The sequence below is a fragment of the Mesocricetus auratus genome, unplaced genomic scaffold (genome assembly GCF_017639785.1).
Source record: "Mesocricetus auratus isolate SY011 unplaced genomic scaffold, BCM_Maur_2.0 Super-Scaffold_100007, whole genome shotgun sequence".
Taxonomy (NCBI): Eukaryota; Metazoa; Chordata; class Mammalia; order Rodentia; family Cricetidae; genus Mesocricetus; species Mesocricetus auratus.
This window is the reverse complement of record NW_024429191.1, coordinates 34,815,013-34,831,116: the sequence shown is the minus strand read 5'-3', so window position 1 is coordinate 34,831,116 and position 16,104 is coordinate 34,815,013. Positions and strand designations below refer to the sequence as shown.

Here is a 16,104-nt window from a genome sequence, read left to right as displayed (position 1 = left end):
CACAGATAGCATGGGGCTGGACCAGGACTCTAGTCAAGCTGACTCTAATAAATAGCATTGCTACTCTCTAAAATGTTCCATGGCTCCTTTGCTATGACTCCTTGCAGGTAAATTCACCTGCATCGAGGCCCGATTCCACCTGGAGCGACAGATGGGCTACTACCTGATCCAGATGTACATTCCCAGCTTGCTCATCGTCATCCTGTCCTGGATCTCCTTCTGGATCAACATGGATGCTGCACCAGCTCGTGTGGGACTGGGCATCACCACTGTGCTCACCATGACCACACAGAGCTCTGGCTCCCGAGCCTCCCTACCCAAGGTGAGTAGCACCATTGGAGAGTACTGAACCCCAGAACAGAGAAGAAGCCAGCCTGAATGAGAGAGGATTCAAAGGTCTGGTTACAGTTTGGGGCTTCCTTTTATAGAGATTGAAGGAGGGACTGATGGCTAAAGAGTATGATCTGGGTGGTTCTCTATTGTGATTGACAGATTTGAGTTACATAAACTTTACTGTGCATGTTTTTCCCATTATGCATCTGATTTTAATCAAATGCATACCCAATTACGTATAGGCATAAAACAGTAAATAAGGCTCAAAGTGTGGTGGCACATACCTTTAATCCCAGCACTTGGCAAGCAGAAGCAGGTAGATTTCTGAGTCAGCCTGGTCTACATAGTGAGTTCCCAGCTAGCCAGGACAATATGGTGATGCCCTGTCTCAAAAAAAGAACAAGATGGTAAATACAGAATTCTTCCTACAAGTTTGTTTAGAAGACACAGTATGCCTTACTGCTCATGCTTCCAAAACCAGTTCACACTGGATTAGCCCCCTCCTTCCTGTACCCAGATATATCCTGGTAGATATTTGAATAGAAACTATCCACAAACTATTCATTTCCACAGTGGGCATGCAGCATGATGCAGGTGGGGGTCCTGGGTTGCTAGAATGCATTGTTTGGAGAAGGGTCTGTGGAATCCCTGGTTGTTAAGCTGTTTCATGTTTGCCTGAAACAACATTCTGTTTCATCAGTCCTCCCACCATACTCAACACAGACTTTGCTTAATTCATCCTTAACACAAGACTTAATGTTCTGTTCCCTACACTACTGCTCCTCCATGACCGCTAGTGAGGAGTAACACTAGCACCACGCCCCTCCTCCTTGACAACCTCCTGTGAAGTACCATACTGCTCCCCACTGTGTCAATTGCTGCTTCCTTCTGCTCTGCTTTTCACTAATGCCAGGCCAAGCTTCTGCTACGTTCACTCTAACTGTCCAAGGCACCTCCCACTCTGTCCACTAGCACCAGACACAATATTGTATTCTGCTATTCATGCCAGGCCCGGCTGGTGGAAAACACAGTGTTTGCACTGTTTCCAGTCAGGAACACACATTACCTCTGATTTAACACAGAAACACTGAAAGAGTATCCAAGACACATTCCATGATCTTGGAAGAAATTATAGGAGATCAATTATATATAGATAGGTGGTAGTTATTAATATATTGATAGATGATTAATAAATAGATAGGCATAGGGTAGGTAACTGATCAAATTTTCTACCTCCTTTTGTCTTTTCTGAAGCTCTGGTCATCATGTGTTGGTGGCTTTGGCGGTTTCCCATGAGTTTCTGTGGCTCTGCTCTTCTCTCCTCATTCTGGCCCTCAGACTCATGATCTCAAGGTTACTGATTCTTCTCCACGTTCTCTGGTGCTTTCTTAGACTCCTCACATTCACCGTAGTCTCCTCTAGTGAAACTCTCATCTCAATTACTTACTTTCAACTTCAGAGTTTTCATTTGGTTCTCTTATAATTTTTGCCTTTTATTAAAGTGTTCTGTTTGGCGAGAGAATGTTCTCGATTTTTTCCTTTAGTTTCTTTGTGTTGTTCTGTTTCATTTGGGGCAGAGTCCACTCTGTAGCCCAGGCTGGCCTTGAATACATGGGCAACCCTCCACCCTCAGCCTCCTTAGTTCTGGGACTACAGGTGTGTGCCACCATGCTCAGATTCCTGTGCACACTTTCTTTCAATTGCTTGAATGTGCTTAAGATAGCTAATTTAATGTCTTTTCTACCCAGTAAGATAGTGGCATGCATGCCCTTAGGAGGCAGAGGCAGGAGCTTCAGGAGTTCTAAGTCATCCTCAGCTATACAGCAAGTTCAAGGCCAGCTACATGACATCCTATCTTTAAATATAATAAAATAAAGGGACTAGAGAGATGACTTGGAGATTAAAAGCTCTCACTTCTCTTGCAGAAGACCAGAGTTCAATTCCCAGCTCCCACAGTCCCAGAGGATCCAATGCCTCTAACCTCTTGTGCACATACCCATACACTGACATAATACATACACATAACTAAAAGTAAAATAAAATAATTAAGTCCCTGTTAAGTCTGAGATCTGATTTCCTCAGGTGCCACCTCTTTGACCCACTTTGTTTTCCTGTAACCAGATCATACTTTTCTGGTGAGAGAGTTATTTTCTGTTTTGAATTGTTTGTTTGTTTTGCTTACCTATAAATTACTCATATTACATAATACAGCAGGGCAATTTTTGGAACTCGAGTTCTACTCCCTAAGGACTTATTATTGATGTTTGTTCTTAACTTTGTCTGAACTGGTTCTGTGAACCCTGTATTCTCTGTTATGTCAACCATTGAAGTCTGGCTCACTCAGCCTGGTGACCACACAAAAACCACACAGATTTTTATGGAATGTCCAGATCCTATGAATGGCCCCATCGCTTCCTGGGAGAGTCTGTTAGAGTCAGTACTAGCCAGGCAGTCTACAGCTCGGCTTCAGCCTTTACTTCCTGCTCAGGGATCAGGAAGTCCTGGGTTGTTCCTGAGCACTCATAGACTAGCCTGCTGTGGCATCTCACGACACAGCTCACTTTCCTGACTTTTCATTTAACCTGGTGAAGGCTTGAACCCAGGCCCTTGACCCAGGCCCAACAAGTGCCCCACTACTGAACTACATCCCTAGTCCCCTCTTTAGTTTTTTGATTAACCTGCTGTTTTGCCTCAGTGCCTCTGATAGCAATTGCCACTAATTGTTTTCAACTCCCAGATTAAAAAGATTCAAATGAAAACTGTTCCCAATGGGCCCACTCCAAATCAGGTCAAATAAAGGCAGCCTGTGTGTAGGAGTTCTAAGGGAACAGATAGGGAGGCCAGAGAAGGAGGGCAGGACCCTGGGAACCAGCTTGAAGTGTCTCCTCTGCTCTCTCCAGTAACTCCTGGTGGTTGGTTATTGCTGTGCTTTTCTGACTGCTGATTTTCAAGGCTTCTGTGGTCTGGAGGGTTAGGATGGAAGCAGAGCAGGGGAAATGAATTTATGTACACAGCCACTCTACCCAGCGGATCACAGCATCACTCTTTGTTTCATCAAAAGGTGGAGATGATGGATATCCACTGTCCAATGAACAGACAAAACAGTGCTGTGTGTCCATCCAATAGGGCATTATTAAGTAATAAAAAATAAGCTGCTGGAGTTAGAGAAGCAGCTCAGCAGTTAAGAGTGCTTGCTTCTCTTGCTGAGGACTGCCACTGGATTCCCAGCACCCATGTAGGACAGTGCACAATCACCTGCAACTCCAGCTCTAGGGAGAGCTGATGACCTCTTCTGGCCTCCACAGGCCCTGCATACATATGCATCTACACACACAAATACATATAAATACATGTAAAACAAGCCTTTAAAAATAAACTGCTGTTGCTGCATGCAACAGTCAGATGAACCTCAGAAATATTATAAGTGGGATTAAGTCAGGCATAGAAGGAGACAGGTTGTAATATTATTTCATAATGGAATTCTGGAATGTTCAGAACAGACAAGTCACAGGAACATGAAGTGGATTAGTTGATCTTCAGGATTAGGGAAGTAGAGAAGTGATAGGTAAAAGATACCAGCTTTCAATAGTTTTAAAACAATGCCATCAACTTGCTATTCTCTCCAAAATCCAGCTGTTTTTGTTGTTGTTACTACCTTTTTGTTCATTTGGGTTGTGTGTGTGTGTGTGTGTGTGTGTGTGTGTGTGTGTGTGTGTGTGTGTGTGTGTGTGTGTATCTGTTGTGGGCACATGTAAGAAACAGGGGACTTTATGTGGAGGTCGGAGAACAACTTGGGTGAGTTGGTTCTTTCCTTCCATCGCATGGGTTTGAACTCAGGTCATCAGGCTTGTCAGCAGGTGTCCTTTCCCACTGAGCCATCTCTCAGCCATCAGCTGCATTTCTTGAATAAGTTCTCTCAGGATTGCTATGCATCTTTGGTAGATAATCAACAGAGTTCTAGTTTCTGCCACTGAGTGTGGTCAGTGATTCTGTGAAGGGACAGTTCCCAAGGGTTCTGCTGGTGCTGTCTGCTAACAGCCTCCTTTCATGCTAATGCTCAGTCCAGCATCATCTCAAACCAAAGTATGATGCTCCACTCCACAAACAGAGGCGACAGAGGTGCACCATCCTCCTCTCATCCCTTCTCCCGTAAGTATCACATCTTTCCCCTGATAGCATGCCCAGCTTGTTCAATGTGTTTTTTCTATCTTCCTCTGCTCCTCCCATCCAAACATACCAGCTGAGGAGCAGAGGGCATTGGAGAAAGTTACTGAAAAGCAGGCAATGTCCCATCCACACTCAATACAACAATCTCCTCTTATCCACAGGGGTCATCTTCTAGGGACACACCACTCTGCTCTCCTTTTGGCAATTGCATAAAGTGGCAGTGGTACCAAGCCCTATATGCCATAATCTTTCCCTATACGTACCATAATTTTGTAGACAAATATGTTCTGCTATGGAGCTGGACAGATGGCTCAGGGGGTTAAGGGTGCCTGCTGCTCTTGCAGAAGACCAAGTTCGATTCCCAGCACCACACTGGGCAGCTCACAACTATCTAACTTCAGCTCCAGAGGATCTGATGACCTCATCTGGTCTCTGCAGATACTGCACTCACATGCAAACACACACAGAGACATGTAATTTTTTAAAGATTTATTTATTACATATACACCAGATTAAATTGTAGATGGTTGTGAGCCACCATGTGGTTGCTGGGAACTGAACTCAAGACCTCTGGAAGAGCAGTCAGTGCTCTTAACCTCTGAGCCATCTCTCCAGCCCCCCCCCCAGAGACATGTAATTAAAGATAATTTTAATGCATTCTTAGTCTGGAGAGATGTCTCAGCAGTTAAGGGCACTGGCTGCTTTTCTAGAGAACCCGTTCAATTCCCAACACCCAAAGGCAGCTCATTAACTATCTGTAACTGCAGTTCCAAGGGGTCCTGTGCCCTCTCTGGCCTCTTCGGGAACTGCAAGCATGTGGTGCACAGACATACACACAGACCAAACACCTTTACATAAACATATAAGGTAAAAAATAAACATGTAAAATAAAAAAGCTAAAATTCTCTTTAAAAATTTGTTGATGATATAGATCTTAGCAATATCAGCAAAGGATATTTTTCTTTTCATATTAAATTGGGAACTTCACAGTTTTGCTTAAAAGAAACGTTTTGTAGCTTTCCTTGTTATATCCAAATTCCCAACATCACTGTTTTTGCACTTTGAGCTATTATCAAGTAAATTGGGCTTCAGCCACAGTCAGTCTGATAATGTGCATGGCTACTCCATGACTGGGAGAAGGGTAGTGCACACAGAATGGATATGCCCAGGAGAGGATGGCTTCTGTTATCAGCAGGATGGAGAAGTATGATGCAAGTGTTCGTCACACTGTTCAGAACAGTGTATGGCTTAAAACTTACAAGCTGCTTATTTCTAGAACCTTCCATGCAATATTTCAGAACATTTTCCTCTCCCCTCACCTCCCCATGCTCTTTCCCACCCTCACTCCAGGTGTCCTATGTGAAAGCTATTGACATTTGGATGGCCGTTTGTCTGCTCTTCGTGTTCTCCGCCCTGCTGGAATACGCGGCCGTGAACTTCGTGTCTCGACAGCACAAGGAACTGCTGCGATTTAGGAGGAAGCGGCGACATCACAAGGTAGGCCTCTGAGGCATGGCCTAGAGAGGGGCAGCTGGTGGACAGAGGAAGCACTCTGAGCAGTCCGGTGACCCTTGCTTCATTGGGCTGTCCCCATGGGTAAGGCAACTGAGAGTCAGAGATCGAATCCTGAAAAGCTTGACTTTTCCCCTTGTGAATAATGACCTAGTTGGTCACATGGATCCTCTCTTTAACCACAGCAGCAGTGTTGTAGGGACTATCATGTGACACCAGGAAGCAAGTGCCCATAGTCATGATGATAACCAGCTTCATCCTGCAGACAGGGCAGGCTGAGACAGGCCTGCTGCTTGTTTTCTGCAATTTGACCTCAAGCTGGCCTGTCTCTAGATTCAAAGTCTTCATCATCTACAAAGACTGGCTTGGTGGGAGACTGTGACAAGGATGAAGTCAGAGATTCCAAGGAAGCTTTAAACTTTGTCCCTGTCATATCCGTGTCAAGGAATAAAACTATCACGCACACACACACACACACACACACACACACACACACACACACACAAAGCTCCCATTAGTATGGTATTTAAACATTGGCAACATGACTCAACTAACTGTTGGCAATCTATCACAGGACAATTTTGGGTGGGGAGCAGGGGTACAGACAGCACAGTCTTTCTATGTCTGTACTGGAAAAGACGTGGCAGGCTAAATGGAGCCTCCTAGAGGTTTAGCCTTTCCAGCTGCCCTTTAGGCACCAGGTCCCTCCTTTGAAATAGTAATGATCTGTAGGTACTGCAGGTATTTAGGAATCCAGTACTCGGGTGTGGTGGGTAGAGGCAGGAGGATTGGGAGTTCAAGGTCAGCCTGGACTACAGCATGAGAGTCTGTCTCAAGAACAATCAAACAAACAGAAAACCAGGGCTAGGGATGTAACTCTGTTGGTAGAGTGCTCACCTAGCATTTGTGAAGCCCCCAGTTCCATGCCTCACACTGCATAAATCCAGCACTTAGAGGTCGAGGTAGGAGAGTCAGAAATTCAAAGTCATCCTTTGCTATATCAAGTTCAAGGGAAGCTTGAACTACATGAGACCTTTCCTCAAAAAATAAAATAGAATGAGGTGCAGTGATTTCTGCTGTAATCCCAGCATTCTGAAAACTGAAGTAGGAGGACCAAAAAAGTTCTCAAGGTTAAAAGATAGGGAAGGTTAACTGAAGAAGGGAAAGCATCTAGGGCGAAGATTTCCCACTGTGGCTGCTTCAGAGTCCCCCGTGTTCCTGTGAATAACCCTTCACCCAGCTCTCTAAGTAATCCCAATGAAATCATTGTTGATGTAGACATTTCAAGGCTAGCCTTGGCTACAAAGAAAGGAAGGGGGTGCTGGAGAGATGGCTCAGAGGTTAAGAGCACTGGCTGCTCTTCCAGAGGTCCTGAGTTCAATTCCCAGCAACCGTATGGTAGCTCACAACATCTGTAATGAGATCTAGTGCCCTCTTCTGGTCTGCAGGCACACATGCAGGCAGAACACTGTATACATAATAAATAAATAAATCTTTAAAAAAAAAGAAAAGAAAGGAAGGGAATGGAATGGAAGAGAGAAAGGGAGGGAAGAAAGGAGAGAGGGGAGAAATAGAATGGGGGAGGAAGAGATAAAGGGAGAGAGGGGCTGGGCAGTTGGCCCAGTGGTTAAGAACACAGGTTGAGCTGGATGGCGATGGTCCACACCTTTAACAGCACTTGGGAAGCAGAAGTAGGCAGATATCGGTGAGTTCGAGGCAAGCCTGATCTACAGAGCGAGTTCCAGGACAGCCAGGAAACAGAGTAACCCTCCCTCAAAGAAAAAAAATGAAAGAAAGAATAAGAAAAAGGAACACAGGCTGTTCCTGCAGAGGACAGGTTCAGTTCTGAGGACTCACATGTTAGTTTACAACCACTGGTAACCCCAGGAGATTCAATGCCTTCTTCTGACCTCAGAGGATGCCAGGTACACTCATAGTTGCAGACATTCACACATACGCATAAAATTATTCTTAAAAAAGTATTTATTTTTATTTATGTGCATTAGTGTTCTTCCTGCATGTATGTCTGTGTGAGGGTGTCAGATCTTGGAGTTACAGACAGTTGCTAGCTGTCATGTGGGTGCTGGGAATTGAACCCAGTCCTCTGGAAGAGCAGTCAGTGCTCTTAAGCTGCTGAGTTATCTCGCCAGCCCCCTAAAATAAATATTTTTAAAAAATAAAATTATACAGAGCCATGAACTCCTGACATCACCTGAAACACTTGCCTCTTTCAACCAAACTGAGTAACCACCGCTGCCCCATATGTGTCTGCACAAGGGAGCTGCCCTTAGGCAGAGCACACATTCTTCAGCTCCCCACAATCCCCGCTCGCTTCATCACTCCCCCTGTGCACAGCTGAATTAACGTGACCTCATTCACAAGGACTCTGCACTCAGTCCAAGCATCAGAAGTCAAGGTTGGTTACCTGGGCCCACACTATGGAAGACCTCCCATTGGCATCTGGGTGTGACTTAACTGGAGTCCTGCAGATTTGGGCTGCAGAAACCTCCCTTGAGTAAGAAGCCTAAGTAGGTTTTAGAGCTCTTGAGAATGAGTGGCAAGGAACTAGCTCTGGCCTGGATTTCTCTCGGCCAATGATCTGGGCAAGGCTACCCAGCTCCCACTGTTTTTACATGTTTTCAAATGTTGCCTCATTTGCTGGGCAGAAAGCATCCAGTCTTTCAAGACCCTGGCCCCCCTCATTAGAAGGAAGCTTCTGTGGGGCCCAGGCTCAGCAGGAGCTCAGATCCCTCCGGTGGATTCCATAGCCTATGTCCCAATTTCTAGCTCCATGCCCAAGCATCTCCAGGCAGATGAATATGCTTGTCCTGTCACCTGCTGGTTATAGTCAGAATAGCAAGCCTTTTCTAATCATTCCTTAGACATTTCCTTTCTCCAAGTTACTAGGGGCCACTGTCTTAACTAAATGGGCCCAAACCTGTTTCCCTGCTAATATGTAACAAATAAGGAAGGTGGAACATAACTTCCAAGAAGGTCTAGGAAAGATAATATGGTGTTTCCCATACCAGTAGAGCCCATTATATACAGTGGGGATCCAAGCTGTTATGGTGCTCCTGTTTGTCTAGAGATGGTTAACTATGTACATTTACCAAAGGGTCATTCCAAGCTTTTCCTTTTATTTATTTGCTTTTTAAGACAGTCTCTTGTAAGCTGGGCGTTGGTGGTGCACGCCTTTAATCCCAGCACTCGGGAAGCAGAGGCAAGCGGGTTTCTGTGAGTTTGAGGCCAGCCTGGTCTACAGAGCGAGTTCCAGGACAGCCTCCATAACAATACAGAGAAACCCTGTCTTGAAAACAAACAAACAAAAAGAGTTTCCAGGAGAGGAATTCTGTTTTGCTTGTTCCCCGAAAGACAGTGCCAATGAGAATAAGACATGCAACACAGAATCCAATACTCTGCTCTTCCCATGCCTCTGTTACCCTAGGGCGAGCCACCATCTGGCTGACCTGGACATCTCTATCCTCCTGCCTCAATATACCAAATGCTGGCATAGTGGGTGTGTGTGACTATGCCTTATTCTACTAAGAACTTTCTAGCAGGCTGCCACTGACCTCAGGAAAGTTACATTCTTCCGATGTTAAAGAAGGCCCCGGATTCCCTGGAGTGTGTCCACCTGTTCCATCTCACTTCATGCCATTTTCTGTGTGACATTATTCTTCAGTCACCCTGAAACATTTCCTCACACTTGCAAATGCTGAGCTTTTCCTCTTTGGTTCAATTCAAGTTACTCTCTCTGCTATACCCCTGCTTCCAAATTGGGAGCCCGGCCTCCCACTTAGCTGCCCCTTGAGTTGCCAAAGACAGGCTAGCTGTCATGCAGAGTGCCCCTGAGGAAAAGCTCTGATCCCACTGGGTCCTAATTTCTTTTCTGACATTGCCTCTCCCATTTGAGTGACCTGTATGTCCTGACCCCTTTTGTGGGGGTGGGTGGGGGTCGAACGACCTTTGTTCAGGCGTTGCCTAAGATCACTGGAAAACACAGATATTTACACTATGATTTATAACATAAATTACAGTTATGAAGTAGCAACAAAACAATTTTATGGTTGGGGTCCCTACAACATGAGAGACTGTGTGAAATAAGGGAGGTTGAGAACCACTGGTTAGAGAATAAGCTCTGTGAAAGAAGCTACAGCGAAGCCTGTCATCCCAACCTTTGGAGTTCAAGACCAGCTGAGCCACACAGATGGAGGTCAGCTTGAAGAGTATAGGAGGCCCTCTCTCCCAAACCAGCAATGCCCAGCTCACAAAAACCAGCATGAAACAAACACTGAGCACACAGACATGTTCTTTTGGTGCAGAAGCACAAAAAAAAAATAACAAAACAAACTTATGACCTCAATAAATGAGATCTCCACCAGTTCCAGCCTCCTTAATTTTTTTCTTAGACTTATTCATTTTATGAGCATGGGTGTTTTTCCTCCATGTATGTTTGTGTTCCAAGTGCATATAGTACCTTCAGAGGCTGGGAGAGAGTGTCGGGTATCCTGGACCTGGAGTTACAGACTGTTATGGGATGCCATAGTGAGTGCTGAGAATCAGGCAGGGGTCCTCTACAAGATTAGCAAGCACTCCTAATGTCTGAGCCAGCTCCCCAGCCCACCCAACCTCCATTTAAATGTTTTCTTCTTTTCATTTCTTTGGTTTTTCTAAGTGGGGTTGCATCCTGCATCAGGCTCATGGCTAATGACCAGGAAATGATCAGGGAGTAAATGCATCTGGCCCAGCATTCACTGTGGAAGAGAGAGAATGTGGGTCACATAACGAGGGACCAGACTGTCTTCAAGAGACTGTCTTTTTCTTTTTCCTTTTTTTTCCTTTTTTTTTTTTTTTTTCCTTTTTTTTTTTTTTTTGGTTTTTCGAGACAGGGTTTCTCTGTATTGTTATGGAAGCTGTCCTGGAACTCGCTCTGTAGACCAGGCTGGCCTCAAACTCACAGAGATCCGCCTGCCTCTGCCTCCCTAGTGCTGAGATTAAAGGTGTGTACCACCAACGCCCGGCCCCTCTCCTGGAAACTCTTGGTGTCCAGGAGGGCAATATGAACTGGTGAGCCTTGCCAGCACCACACACTGGATTGGAAGCTCAGCTGGCCTTGGCCTGGGGAGAAGCCGCTAACATGCTTCTGGTTTAAGTATGAGAACCAGAAGTGCCAGGCAAGTGGGGTAACCTGCTCACCATCTCAGCTCAAGGGAGGCAGACACAGAGGATCCCTGGAGCAAACTGGCCAGCTGGACTAGCTAAACTGGTGAGCTCTGGGTTGCAACTGAGAGACCTTGTCTCAATAAATAAGGACAAGGATCCAGAACGATACCTGACATCAACCTATGGCCTTCACATGTACACATGCATGCACACATGACCCACACATGTGTGAACACACATACCCACAGAAAACAAAACAAATACCTTGGCCTTTGGTCCTGTTGTGGAACTGCAGGGAAGGGAACTAACCAGGAAAAGGTGGAACTGACTGGGAGAGGAAGGAACCTCTAAGATCAGTGGTCAAGCATTTTACAAAGGAGGAGAAGGCCAACAAAGCCACCGGCAGTGGGGATCTCATGGGAAGCGGGTGGGCCTGGGAAGGTAAGTTGGAGCCAAATGACAAAGAACCTTTGACAAGCTTATGGAAAATGGAAGACTGTTGGAGGTGATGGTGTGGGAACATAAGGCAGGAAGAAGTCGTGGCTTCCCTGACTCATAACATGGGAAAGCCAGGAGCTTTCTGCTCCTTCCTGGGCCATCACAGGGTGGGGAAGATGGGAAGGATGCAACAGAGGCAAAGCAGGGGATGTCTCCAAACCACCCTCCTCAACTCTGACCAAATCCCAGGCCAGCCCGGAGTCTCCCGTTCAGTGAAGCCTCCAAAGGTTAAAAAGCCTTGAAAAGAAAACCTGAAATAATTCTCAGACACTAGGAAGGAAGTTACCAGTCTGAGGTCACAGTTAGTAAAAGACAAAGACCCACTGCCTGGTGTGAACTCGGGTCTCAGAATCTGTACCCATTCCCATCCCCTGGCTTGCATCTGTTTCAGCATGTGAGTGGCGCCCCTCTATAAGGCTGAACTCCCCAGCCAGCCAGACTGCCTCCAGCAAAGCAACTGGGGACACAAAGCCTGAAAGATGGGGAGTATCAGGTGGCATGGCCTGGCCCCCAAGGGGAGTGCCTTGCAGGGAGGGTGCCCAGTCCTTGTCTTATTTTAAGTAGAGCCCCATGCTGAATCTGTTTCAGGATGATGAGGGCGGAGAAGGCCGCTTCAACTTCTCTGCCTATGGGATGGGCCCAGCCTGTCTGCAGGCCAAGGATGGCATCTCTGTCAAGGGTGCCAACAACAACAATACCACCAACCCCGCTCCTGCACCATCCAAGTCCCCAGAGGAGATGCGGAAACTCTTCATCCAGAGAGCCAAGAAGATTGACAAGATATCACGCATCGGTTTCCCCATGGCCTTTCTAATCTTCAACATGTTCTACTGGATCATCTACAAGATCGTGCGGAGAGAGGACGTCCACAACAAGTGAAGGCTCAGGGGTGGGGTGGGGGGTTGGGAGAGGGTGGTGGGAGGAGCACAGAGGCTGGGAGTCAGGTGAGGAGGGAGAAAGGGAGAGCGCACACCCATCTCCCTCCACCAAGTGCAATAGGAACCACAGGGGTGGATACTTCCAGGGTATGGCAATATTCATCTAGCCCCCAAGGGCATGAAGTGGTGGGGGGCCTTTTCGAATACAGCAACTGAGGACCATGAGGGATGGGGTGGGGCCAGGGAGGGGGATTGGGGAAATCACAGCTTTCAAAATTCAAGTCCATTGGTTTGATTGGGGGGGTCTCCTGTTTGGAGGTCAGTGCCACCTGCCCCAGAGCAGGAAAGCAGTGTAATATATGACATATAACCATGCTTCCCATTAATGCAAAACCCACGAGAACAAAAGATGCGTCTCTTAAATCAGCCTAGTAACTGCTTAAACTTTTAAAGTCCCCTATGTGATGGACAACTTTTCCCAGAGTAGAAATGGTCACTAATAAGCTCGCTATGGTATGTGCCCACATCACACCCTTACAAATGCCACGTCTATCTTCGAACTGACCCCCGTCGACACATGCCAAAAAGCCGTTCCGCCTCTGCTTCGAGAGGGTCACGAGACGCGGGTGTGGGCCGTGGAGATGGATAAAGGTGGACCACACCAGGAAGTGACTGAGGAGAATGACTATTTGCAGAAGCCTGAGGACGGAGAATCCAGGAACCCCCACAGGGCGCCAAGCTTGCTCCTCTTGCTTCTGCGCTTCAGTGCCAGCCAAACTCAGCGCCAGCTCTATGGCCGTCATGGTCTTCTCGTTGTATTACCAATATGCAATCTTTTTTATTGTTTAGAAAAGTAATAATCTCAAGAAATATTATGGGGAGAGACTGAGTGCAAACCCATGAACTGTTTTCCAAATGTCTATTTTTTTGGAGAGTCTCTTTGGAGCTGCAAGTAGGTGCATTATGGGAAGGCGGGCCTGGCTGAAACAGGTCCCAAAAGCCAGGTAGGAATCCAGTTTGAAGATGTGAAAGGGAAGTCGCCAATGCTGCTGTTGCACATTCTATATGAGGGTGGGAAGAGACAGTGATATTTAGAAAATCCACTCATTATATTTTGACATTTCATATATCATAACATGGAAAGTTTGGGGGGCATGACCCCATTATATTTTTGTAAGTCTTTTTTTTTTACGATGCTTTGCACAGCTTTAACATGTAGGAAAGTTAGACAAATTTTTCTCTTTCCTTCTAATTCTGAAGTGCCAGAATGATCCCAGACTGCCAGGGCACTCCAAGGAAAGCGACAGGGACTGCAATGAGCTGAGTTGGAAGAGCAAGCCCTGCTGACAGATAGGGATATGCACAGAACCACAGCATGAAGCCTGTCCCAGCAGTCCTGCATCCCATGGACAGGACACAGGAGTGGCACTTCTGTCCTAGAACTTCACTGTAGGATGGGAATCCATCACTGACAATCATTTGGGAGCTTTGTTTGTATCCTTGTACCGAGCTAGGGAGCTCAGGGGCAGGATGGAGGAATGGGATGAAGAGATGATACATACCTGTCTCTTGCCATGCACTTTCCTGGAGACTTTTCCTCCCTGCCCTGTGGCATGGAAGCTAAAGCCTAGATGAGTCTAAAATAGATGAAGCCAAGACAAAGACCAAGAGCTCTGAGTAAAGAAGATGTTCTATGCAGCCAGCAGGATGAGGCTGAGCTGCTGGTAGACTGCCCTGTCCAAGGTCAGCCAGCCTGTGCCTTCCCTCCTCTTGGACTGTACAATCTAAAAAGACAATCCACATTTCGGCTATAGGTGAGGGGGCACAGGACCTTTGTTTACGGGAAATCTTGGGCAACAGGTGTCCCATAAGTGGGTGACTATCACCTGACATTTGTCTTTACCCACCATAAAAATGTTCAAAGCAGGAAAAGTGAAGATGGTCTTAAGTAGTCAGCATCCAGGATGAAGATGCCAATTTGTGGAGCTGTGAGCCCCTTCCTAGGCACAAGAGGAGGAATCTTGTCGCTCCAGGGCTGCGCATCTTAGGAGAGGCTGCAATCAGTCCTTTCTAATGGCACTTTATTCTCTTCATTTAGGTAATAAACATTTGTAACAGAAAATAACCAATGGAACCCTCTCCTTACTGTACTTAGACTGACTCGAGTCCAGGTGAATTGGGGCGACCACAGGAGGCATCAGAATCTGTCCTGAGTCATACCTCTCGCTCATACAAAACCACCCAGCACCTTCCAAAATTATCTCCACAGGAAGCATCTAGAATCACCCTGAGAAATCAATGGACCATTTGCCCAATCTCAACTGGGTTCCTAGGTCCCCATGTCATCATTTTGGAATGGTCCATTGTGAGCTGCCTGGCCCAGGTGAAAAACCCAGCAATGGACTCACATCTTTGAGACATACTGGGGAACATCACTGAAGTCCCTCAGAGCACAAGCAGAGAAACAACCTGAATCAAGCCCATGGTTAATACACAGAATGATCTTGGGTAACTGTGCAAGCTTTGGTCTCTCTGAATGTGTCGTGGAGAGACTGGGATAGTGTCTGAACTCTCCCTGGCTCTACCTGCTGTGAATCTGTGCTTATACTGAGCAACTTTGCACAACTCAGAGCTTACCATTGTTTTGATTTCTCAGGGCTCCGTGCAAACATTTAGACTTATGCATAGGTGCACTGACCCACACAATTCTTATTGCTTCTCCAGAAATTTTTCAAATTTGCTTTTCCTCTTGTACCACTTTTAATCAAAACCCAAAAAGAGAGGAAAAAGAGAGGGGGGGAAGGAAAGAAGGGGGGAAGGGAAGGGAGGGAGGGAGGGAAGAAGGAAGGGGGAAGGAGGAAGGAGGGAACAAAGGAAGGAAGGAAGGAAGGAAGGAAGGAAGGAAGGAAGGAAGGAAGGTATTTGAACTAAACAATTTACGCCAAAGCTTTCAGGCAACCCTCAATAAACAGGGCAAGGCTTTCCTAATTTCCCCTTTAGGCTGAGCACAAGGGGATTGCTCTGGGATTGCAGGTGTAAAATGGATGGTTCAGTATATGGAGATCTGATGTCCATGTAGAGAATGTCCTGGTTTTGAAGCTCTTCTTCAGTACAGACTGGTGCTCGTGCATAATGTGAGACTTGGAAAGGGGCATGTAGGAGTAGATGACTTCAACTTACCTCCAAAGATGCAGCTTATTCTAGGAGCTAGGTGGGGACACCAACTGCTTCTCACCCTGTTAGTTTACAGGATCCCACTGGTTTCAGATGTAAACGGCTCCACTCTGCCCTCTGCTGGAACTTCCTAGCACCTGCAAGACCCTTCCTTGCAAAGGCTCCAGTGGGCAGTGTGCCACTGCTGAACATTGGCTTTTGATCAAGATCTTGGATCTTTAATCTAGTTAAAGATGGTATTCACCAACATTTGAGAGGTAACTAGCATGTTACCTCTCTGATCAGCGGCTATCAGATTCATTTAGTGCCATATCTCATCCATATTCTACTTTTAGTAACAAAATCATTGATCATTTCTTTTTCTCAATTTTATGCTCAA

General features: G+C 46.2%; 1 protein-coding gene across 2 annotated transcripts in view; it reads left to right on the top strand.

Moving 5' to 3' along the window:
• The window catches only part of Glra1 (glycine receptor alpha 1), a 90,947-nt gene extending 76,271 nt beyond the window's left edge, over nucleotides 1–14,676 (top strand). Inside the window, exons 7-9 of one of the 2 annotated variants that reach the window (XM_040748685.1) lie at nucleotides 108–322; nucleotides 5,851–5,997; nucleotides 12,238–14,676. In XM_040748685.1, coding sequence (XP_040604619.1) covers nucleotides 108–322; nucleotides 5,851–5,997; nucleotides 12,238–12,552 — 677 coding nt within the window. In that variant the 3' untranslated portion in view covers nucleotides 12,553–14,676. The remainder of the gene's footprint in view (nucleotides 1–107; nucleotides 323–5,850; nucleotides 5,998–12,237) is intronic. The other variant, XM_040748686.1, reaches the window with a different exon arrangement.
• The last annotated feature ends 1,428 nt before the right edge of the window (nucleotides 14,677–16,104 follow it).